This window comes from Trypanosoma cruzi, genomic scaffold (genome assembly GCF_000209065.1).
Source record: "Trypanosoma cruzi strain CL Brener 1047053516505 genomic scaffold, whole genome shotgun sequence".
Taxonomy (NCBI): domain Eukaryota; phylum Euglenozoa; class Kinetoplastea; order Trypanosomatida; family Trypanosomatidae; genus Trypanosoma; species Trypanosoma cruzi.
In genome coordinates, this window is record NW_001849408.1 from 35361 (window position 1) to 45086 (window position 9726).

The 9726-nt window shown below is 55.5% G+C and overlaps 2 protein-coding genes and 2 pseudogenes across 2 annotated transcripts, besides 3 other annotated features; 1 reads left to right on the plus strand and 3 right to left on the minus strand.

Annotated features, from left to right (window-relative positions):
* Tc00.1047053507863.3 lies at window positions 1-669 on the minus strand (annotated as a pseudogene; the record flags this gene model as incomplete).
* Window positions 1-1197: a sequence feature (heterozygous, non-Esmeraldo-like haplotype).
* Window positions 1198-9726: a sequence feature (areas not merged during assembly with more than two copies in the genome that could not be assigned to a particular haplotype).
* Tc00.1047053507863.6 lies at window positions 1242-4955 on the minus strand (annotated as a pseudogene).
* Tc00.1047053507863.10 (uncharacterized protein) lies at window positions 5115-5477 on the plus strand (the record flags this gene model as incomplete). Its single annotated transcript, XM_801041.1, has 1 exon — window positions 5115-5477. The coding sequence occupies one exon, from the start codon at window positions 5115-5117 to the stop codon at window positions 5475-5477; it is 363 nt and encodes a 120-aa protein (XP_806134.1).
* Window positions 5262-5283: a microsatellite.
* Tc00.1047053507863.20 (dispersed gene family protein 1 (DGF-1), putative) lies at window positions 8257-9726 on the minus strand (the record flags this gene model as incomplete). The annotated part of the gene is made up of 1 exon (XM_801042.1): window positions 8257-9726. A coding segment is annotated over one exon (1470 nt), but the record flags the coding sequence as incomplete, so codon positions are not given.

Here is a 9726-nt window from a genome sequence, read left to right on the forward strand (position 1 = left end):
CTGACGTTCCCTCTCACCAGTAAAAGTCCCAATTCATCTGCTCCACTCTCCCCAGCATCAGCGGAGGCTTTCCAGCCATAGTTTCCAGCAACCATGTAAACATCAAATCCCTTCACAACTGTTGTTGGCCGGCCCACATGTACGTTCTTCACTCTTTGGGAATCAGCCAAAACTCCTATTTGGGAAGAGCATTGCCCTGCTTCGGAAGAACATTCATCCAGTACTTGTGTCTTCAATTTACTCTCATCCAATTCCTCTTTTAGCGTCCCACCCTTCAACTCCAGAAGCACCGAGGAAATCCCAGTAAAACCGCATCCCTTCGTCGTGCACTGCGCCTCGGCAACGACAAACACATCACCATTCAACTCAACAAAACTGGGAACACGGAGCAAACTCACTGTTTCATCACCTTTTGTATCTCTCCAATCAAAATATTTCCCCGGTGAAGATCCCTGACATGAATTTGGTTTATCAGTGGCTGTAGCTCCACTGCCGCGGCACATCATCACGAAGAGCAGGAAGAGCAGCACCTCAGAATAGAATAAATGCCGCGACATGTTGGGTCTCGGCGGCTCTCTCTCTTCCTTCCCTCCTCCTTCCGCTGGATCCGGTCACGCGGCGACGGTTGTGTGTGCGGGGTGCCTTGACAGCAGCAACACGTGAGAGCATATAAATATGTGTGTGTGCTGTTGTTGGTCCTTTCAGAGCCTTCGAATTTCACAGTATCGATTCGCATTTGTTTTCCTTCTTCGTGTGTGTTTGCGCGCAAGAAATCAAATTAAACTTTAAAAACCACCAAAACAGAGCGTGGCAGGGGAGTGGGTGGCGCCGCCATCCACAGTGTAACACACCAGCGTCGTCGTAACCGCGACAGTAATTAATCTCCCCGTCCACAACGGCTCAAGCACTGTGAGGCCGCACACAGAATCAGAGACACTGACGTTTGCGCACGGGCCAATACACCCTCCGGCAAGCAGCACCAACCAACAGACAGACAGCAGAAAGTAAGTGCAAGAAAAATACCAAGTGCTGCGGGATCCTTGCAAGCAGCGCTCCCTCACTGCAAGGCCTTTAAAGCGTTCCTCGCTGCAACATCCCCCACCACCCCCTCGGCGTGTCGGTGGATTTTCCCGTTCACCGGAACAAAAACAGCGGGATGCTCCGGCAGGGCTCGAAGACACACAGAGCGCACCGTCGACGCGATCAACGGGCGCAGGCCCTCGTGAAGTGAGATCCCACAACCGTGATCCCTCCATTGACTCTCCTGGACGTGAAGGAGGCATGAAATGCCCTCCTCTCTACAGTAGTCCTGAAACGTAAAAAATTCGCAGGACATCCCGCGCAGCCACGGCCTCCTCAGCAGCCCGACAGTCCACGCCGTCGCACCGTTCCTCAGGAGGTCGCCAGGCCCGATAGGGCAAGCAAAAGGGGACCAGCGATTAGTTCAGGGCGTTCAGCAAAATGGGGTGCAGCAGTCGGGTGAGTGCGGCCCATCCACGTCCTCCCCCTCAACAGACCCACCACACAATCGAATCACACACCCAAAAAGAGCAGTGGCGCCCAAAAAAATAACAGTGACACTAACGCCTCGTGCTCTCCTCAATGTAGTTTCACGGCACACCCGAGGCATCACAGGAAGGGACAAATACTTACATCCCGTCGGCATAAGCACGGAAATAAAGCGCGGATTTTGCCCCGTGAACTCCCATCCAAATCGTCTCGGCCACAGAGTTTGTGTCGCCGACCCTCAGGAAGGGCTGATGTATCGACTGCTGCTGACCGACCTCCGGCGATTGCAACAAAAAGAGCCACTGTCTCCCAAGGTCCGTCATCACCCCTTCCTCCCATTGAAGGAAAAAAAGCAAAGTGACGGTGTGGGCGTGTCTAGCTGACAGAAATGGAGGAATTGACTCCAGCCGCGGAACAAATTGAGCGAATCCTCCTCCCAAATCCTTCAAAGAGACCGGTCGATCAGCTGCCGAGGTTGACGGCGCGGAGGAAAACACCTTGGATGCATGGAGCGCTGCAGCAGCCCGAATATATTCTGCAATATCCGCGGTCAGTCCATGAACGTACAACAAAGGGACAGCAAGTTCAAAGGGGCGTGTGAACCCGTCAGTGATCACCCGCGCCGGAGGATCGCCACTCCCACCCTCCAAAGGCACCTCAACGACGTCAAATATTTCCGCCGCGTGGCATAAATTAGTGCCTTGCAGCACCCCATGCAGTGCAGCAATAGAAAACCACCTCGAACACGGCGTGCGACAAAGATACCAAAGGAAGGTGCAGCAAATGTCCTCCACATCTCAGCAGCTCCAATCATCCAGTGAAAGGCAGGAGCGTCACACAGCACCCACAAACTCAGCAAATATGGCGTCAAGAGGCAGCGAGATGTCAGATGTCAAAAGGCCCGCATTTCTTCCCCCGTGACACTTCCAGAAATGAATGCAAACGCCGTGCTCTGCGGCCTCTCGACCCCTTCAAGGCAACGTTGCAGCCAAATGGCGATGGCTCAATGTGGCTGGCAATCAGATCCAGTCGTCGCGGCAAAACAGTACAGAAAGTAGGGTGGTGAGCACGCACATTCGCCTCGTCGATGCCTGCCTCAGCTGCAAGAGTGAAACTCGTCTTCCCAACAGCCGCGCTTCGGGTGTCTGAAACACCTGCCCTCACACCGGCAATGACATCTGCAAGCGCCTGTAATTCCTCGACACCGCCCATCAGAAAAAAAAAAACCGGCGTTCAAACCCCTGCTGCCACACATCCCTCGTAACCATTTGCAAACTCGTCATCCAGCAGAAACACCCCAACAAAATAACAAGAAGACCGTGCATTGCTGGCAAGGGTCAAGAACACGTTGCTTTCATCCTGCTACAGATGATTCTGCCTCCTGCGTAACGCGGCTACAAGTACGCGGTACGCCACCACCGAAACGGTGGGCATGTTGCCCCATGTCCCTCCCTCACCACAGGGGTCCAATAAGCGCAGCTGACCATCCTCTCAGCAAAGAAAAAGCCCAATGGAGCGGACACTGCAGTGTGCGGACCACCCAGCAGAAACTCCCTCAGAGAACAAATGCTCTTGAATGCCCTTCAGAAGGGCCAGCGGGTTGGCCGTGAAGCCGATAGACACCGGAGAGCCACCTGCTCTGCACGCATCCAATGACGCAATCGAGAGTGCAGTGTTACAGGGCACATCAAAAATCCCATTCTCGTCTCCTTCTGTGCGGGCACGACAGTCCTGCCATCATCCCTCGCCCTCACAAACTATTCCACAGGGTCCTTTGAACCAAAGACCACCACACGGCGATATGCCACCGGATAAGTGATCCCCATACCGCACAAAATAATAAAATGTTCCCCACTTCGAGAACCGCAGCAAAAACGAGCACAACGATGAGTAACACAAGAGTTGTCTGTGCTCGAATTCATCACAACACTCTAGCCCCCGTTGGTTCAGGCCTCTGCCACACGAAGAGGCACAGATGTAACATCATTTGCACGCAACAGAGTGAAATCCGCAAGAACGTTGTCAGAGTCATACAGGACGCAACAACCACCAGCACGGTCAGTAGCCGTTGTGGTCATATTCTGCAAAACATGGTCCACGCCTACAGGAAATTTGTTGTCCAGCTGCACAAATAATTTATTGTTGGGCCAAGCAACGTGGACCAAAAAAACGACAACTCCCGTCGATATTCGGTCGTAAAACCGCCAGTGAGAACCATTGATTGGAATAAACACCAAAGCCACCAACGGCCAACAAGAACTGCAACAAGGCATTCGTACTTGAATCAAAGAGCGGATTCTTCTCCTCCATGAAGAAAAAAAAAACAATATTTTTCCTCCTTACAGAGCCTTCCAGCAATGAAACACCATCATGCAATCCGCCCTTATCGGCACTACTCAGGAGCATAAGAACTGTGCAACGCGTAGAGGGCGCTGCAATCAGGCAAATGAGACGCTCCACGGTGGCAAGCAGACTCCTCCCAGGCCAAGCATCAACCATTCGCGAGCAGCATGTCTCTTCATGGGCTCGCCGTTTTGGTTCCAACCGAGACGGAAGGCTTTCGTCGCTCAGCACCAACCCCGCGTTGCGTCGTGTCGTCAAGGGAATCAAGTGAGGACGACAGAGTACATCATCAGGGAAATTGCCCTCATATGTGGGAAACGGCATCGCACCCGCCGGAAACAGGTGCACATGGTGTCCCTCCACGTCGGCTGCGCAGACTGTCAGCTGAAGGAAAATTTGGTGAAACGGAATTCAGCGCACTCACCTCCAGCTCAGGCAGTTTTATCAGGACGATCAAAGCACCAAGCTGGGGCTCCACACTTGTTGAGGGATATCGTGACGGTCTGACACGTCCACGTGCATTTCCACAGAATGTCATATTTCCTTTTCCCCCGCCGCATGCGCCCGCACCGTCTTTTAAGCCACATCCAGGAGGGATTGGATGGCGAGTGGCACCTGGTCAGCCAGCGCCGTTCCATTCCTTAAAGCACCGAAGCTCCCAGCCCCAAAACCACCGGCCATCAATCAATGATGCCGTTGACACAAGACCTCCTCTGGCCAACGCCACACACTTGTTCCGGAGCACATGTTATCCCATGTCTCGCTGACGCCGCCCTCAGCATCCTCTACAGGTACACCGTACATTCACCCCCAAAATACGGGTGTGGAGTACACCTCAATAATAACTGCACAATTAGCCTGCAAACTGCTCGCTGAAAGTTGTCATTGTGTTGGGTGTCGGGGGCAACGCACTCACACGTCGCAGCTCCTCAGGAGATCAAAGAAGATAGCAATCATCATTCAATTGGGATGGGCTTCGCAAGCCCCTTGCGACTTTTGTCCGATGGGGTGCTTCAGTGCGTATGAAACCTTGTCCGCGGGACGGAATGCCTATGCGCTCTAAAAACGTAAGCATAAACTCACGGGAGAAAAATACATAACATAACGGAAGCAAAATGCCACAAATAAGAAAAGAACGGTAAAAACATTATATTGAGGGGTATAGATATGAAAATAAGCAACGATCAATGAATAGGTATATCGATATGGGTATGACTACAAAACGCTACTTTATTTTTATTTATTGATGCATCTGTATAGATATGGATATATCCTTGTTTCCCCTCCTCATTAACAGATTGCTTGGCTTCTTGGTTTCTCAGCTTATTGATTGCTGTTTTATTGGCTGTGTATGTGTATATACAGATAGGTATATAGTTGTCGATATTAATATCTATTCAGTGCTGTTGATATATATATATATATATATATTGTTACTATTCCTCGTGCCTTCTCAAATAAATACGAAGACCCACACGCCAGCCACCATCGCAGAGCACGTCGGCTCAATGATTAAAGATGTAAAAGAGAGACCCGGCACCCAAAGTGGGAGCCGGACAGCGGAGGCCGTGAAGCACACACCACCGCTACGCACCCGCCCCGGGGATAGCGCGGTGGCTCGATAATCCGCTGCTGCCAAGAATCAATAAAACAACAAATCACAGAACCAACCAACCAAACATGGACGCTATAAATGAGAAAAGGGAGAAGAGAGCAGCCTGCCAGGAGCAAATACGGCCCGCCGCATCTGCGAGGGGCCTTGTGTCTTCTCGCCGCGCGGAGGTACTGATGGTGCAGTGCCTTTCCACTTCAAAGTGGAACCACACCAATATTTCCGTGAAGCACAACTTCCCCACTTCTCCAATGTCCGCTCCATGCTTTTTTCTGGGTGCCTGCAGAACCGGGCAGCGGAGTAATTTCGGACCTGCCTCTCCGCACAGTTCCAGTCGGCCGGTATTCACAATGTCCGGTAGATGCCCGTGGCGTGCCGTGCGGTAGCGGGTCAGTCAGGCATTGCTGTGGCACGGAAACCCGCACGCTAAACGGCAAAACCAAACTGGTGGTGGTCGCAGCGGGATGTCGTCGCCGGGCAACGTGCGCCTTCTCGGCGGCCTGAGCCCTCTGCCGCCGGGAAATCGGCAACAGCGTGACGTTAATTAATGCATGTGTGCGTGCCAATTTAGGCACACGGTGCGTTGTTTCTCGATGGCATTCTCTTCCTGCGCGGAGGCGGGGGTTCTGCGTTGGCTTGATGCTCTTCATGCGAAAGTTCGAGCTTTGCAGCGCGTGGTTACTCATTCTCCATTTTTAGTGTCACGACTTTCTTTCTGTCGGGTGTTTGTGCCGGGTGTGGGTGGTCAATCCCCCGGCATTCCCCGCCTGCCTGCCGCATTAAGGGAACCTATGAGGTGCCACTTTCTTCGGTGCCGACGGTAGCTCTGTTCGGGAGTGTTCGTGTGCCCGTATGCGGGATAGTGGTCCCGCTTTCGCTTGAACGCTCAATTCAAAGTACGTGCATTCGAGCGCGGTGGATGCCGTCAGACCGTCATATTTCTGGCAACGCCTCCTATTTGTCGGGGGAACTCTTGCTTGTGGAAGTGCCAAAGATGAATTACGGTTCCGGCTTGACTTTCGTACAACACCGTGCAAAAACTGCATGGGAGTGGCTTCGGCATGGGCTGTGCAGTCTGCGGCGGAGGTGCGATCGGTGTGCCGTCTCTCGCTCTCGTCCTCGCTCAAGTGCTGGGCGGTGGTTCCAGTGGGATTTCTGGCGGCTCCGGTTCACTGGGAAAGTCGAATTCCCGCAGCGCCTGAGGGAGCGCGTAATGCCATGGGCGTCAACCATTTGCGTCACGACACTAGTGCGGCAGCTGCAGTGCTTGCCGCACACCGGGCAGTCTGCCGGGCATCGGATCGTGGCGGTGTGGGGTCCAGCAGGAGGAGATGGCTTTTCCGTGCAAAATTCTTTGCGTGCCTGCTGTGCGGCATCCGCGCCGCGTCAACGGCATGTGCGTGGGATGGCGGGTTGCAGTGGTCGTAGCAGCCATCCGTATTCGTGAGAAACACCGGTGCGGGAGCAGGCTGGTGCAGTCTCCTCCCTGCAAGTGACAGTGGAGTCCGTGCGCGTGGGTCCCAGTCGCCTGACACAGTGAAGCGGTGAGCTCCTGGCCTGAGCTGTCGGACACCAATAATACGTCCGGCCAATGCGACGATGCCGGTGCTCCATGTGCCTGTGAGCTGTGCGACGTTGGACGCCTCCTTGGCTTATGCATCACAAGCTTCGTTCCTGGGTACGCCGCAGTGGCCAAGGACAAACTGCATCCGTGTGCGCGTTCCTCGGTGCTGCTGGCAAGAAAAAAGGGTACGTCCACAATGTGAGTCACCAGGTGATCCAGAACCGTCGACGTGTGCTCGCGTGCTTCCACGGTTCAACGAGAAGGTGCAGACACGCACGCTGCCGTGAAAAAGGTCTCGGTGAATATCATACTCTCCATGCTAACACCGCACTCCTCTGTATCTGCTGTGGTGCATGAATTTCGCACGGCCGAAGGGAAATTGGGAAAAAGGAAAAATTCCTCGTGGAGGCATCCCCGTACCAGCGTGGCCAATCCACGACCATATCCCTTGCCTGTGGAATGCGGTGTGCCAATTAAATTAAAGGCCGCGCCGTAAAGGGATGTGCAAATTGCCGGAAGTGGCCGTCACACCTCCTGCACAAACAAAACACGCAGGCCGTAGCGGGCAACGAATCCCAATGCCGCAGCATCCAAGGCTCCCACGTTCCACGCGCACACCTGAGGGGTACAGCCATGGCGGTGGTGCGCTCGAGGATAAGTGTGGAACGTGACTGGGATGGCTTGGTCCGTCACTTCCACCGCTAAAGAGACATCGATCCCCCTCTGCACTCGCACACACCGGGGCAGCCCGAAATCACGGCAATGCGTCGCGCCTCAATACATAATCCCGCTCAACGGCGTTCCTGGAAACCTGGAGTCCTGCTACCACTCTGTCGCCGCTTTGCTCCTGAGAATTGTAATGGCCCCTGCATGCAAACCCACGGTAAGGCAGAGCCGCAATTCATTACTTCCAATAGGCGGTTCGCTGGATCCCTCCTCCATTGCACAAAATGGGCGTTGAATTCCTCGCACGCAACTCCATGAAATTACAGTCCGATACAACACAACATCAGGAGCAACAAGGGCGACAGTACAATCCCCTTCCACACAGTCATCATGAAACGGGAAAAACTCCTGAAAGCACCCGCTCAAAATAGAAACACATCGATAGAAACAACAATCAACAATACCGTCGGTGCTGTTAACGATGGCTGGCTGTGGGGCGCAGCACATCCGTGGCTCCTCAATCACCGCACACCGCACGCCTGTCAGTTCCACGTGTTGCACGTCACAGGAGGGCGTGATCAATTTTGCCTCTCGCACTCGATGCACACTCGAGCAGGCTCAGGGCGTCTGAGCGGGTGTCACCAGCCATGGGCTGCAACGGCGGTGCGGGTGGTCGGTACGACGACGCAACGGTGGTGCCCGTGGCGTACGACGATGACGTCCTTTCGTGGAGCTTCTGCGTCTCTTCGTCGCTCTCCTCGTCATCGCGCAGCAGCGCCTCCAGTCCGCCACGCCGCGGCTCGCGCAGCTCCTGCCAGTGGCGGTCCTCCGCGTACCACACAACGACGCTGTACACAGCGATCGCAAGCAGCACAGCGGTCAGCAGCAGCACGATCGCCGCGTACGCTTTCGCACCGCCGTCGCTCGGCGCAAGATGGTTCGCCGCGCTCACCAGGCACAGCACCGCAAGGAGCACAAAGCTCGCCGCGTGCATCACCGTCAGGAAGGCCGAGCGCATCATGTTCGTGAAGGCAACCACGCCCGCGCCCGCAAGCAGCACAGCCGCCATGCAGAAGTACTGGACGTGGCAGCCTCCCACGGGCGGGTGCACAGCCGCAATCAGGCACACCACGCACAGCACCGACAGCTGGAACACGCACCAGTACACGCGGCTGCCCCTCATGTTCGTCAGCATGCCGCCGTACATCCGCTGCTGCGCCGCGGGGTGCCAAAACCCGACGGGGTACAGCAGGCGCTCGTGCAGCGGCTTCCTCGAAAACTGCCAGTACCTCGTGAAGCTCGCGCCCACGTGGCGAGCAATAAAGTAGCACACGCCAGCAGGAAACGCCACACCGTGCAGCAAACCAACGACACCAACCACGCGGTGCTGCACGCGGGAGTCGGGCATCGCCAGTGCGAACACGGAGCAAAAGAAAATGCCGAGGTGCATCGCGTGCGCCACAACGTACGTCAGGCTCGGGAAGCGCATCGCCGCCCACGCACTCGCCGCGTCCACGCCGCGCCACCGCTGGAAGGCGGCCGTCACACCGCAGTGCACGCACCCAAACACGGCGGCGAGCAGCGCGTTGCCCACCACCATCCACAGCGGGTCAGGGGCAGCAAACACCGACAGGAAGTACGGCAGCGCAACGGTGCTCGCACGCTCCTGCGGCGAGGCGCATGACATCCTCGCGAACACGCCGAGTGCCTGCATCTCCAGGATGGAGCCCAGCCCGCCGGTCACCACCACGGCAACAGCCGCCGCACCCGCAACGACACCGGTGATCGCCGAGAGGGTGCTGGCAGCGGCGGGCAGCGTGTTGGACCTGATCGTGAAGGACCCAAGCAGCACTCCCTTGCAGCCCCCGAACACCGCCGCAGCGTCGCAGCGAATGACTATCGTCTCGTCGGCTGCAATGAAGTAACCGCGGTGCACGGGCACAGCCAGCTCCAGGACGGTGGACGGATTCGTCGCGTTGCGCATCCACGTCGCGTTGCTCAGCATCGCTCCCCAAGAACGCCAAAACCGCTC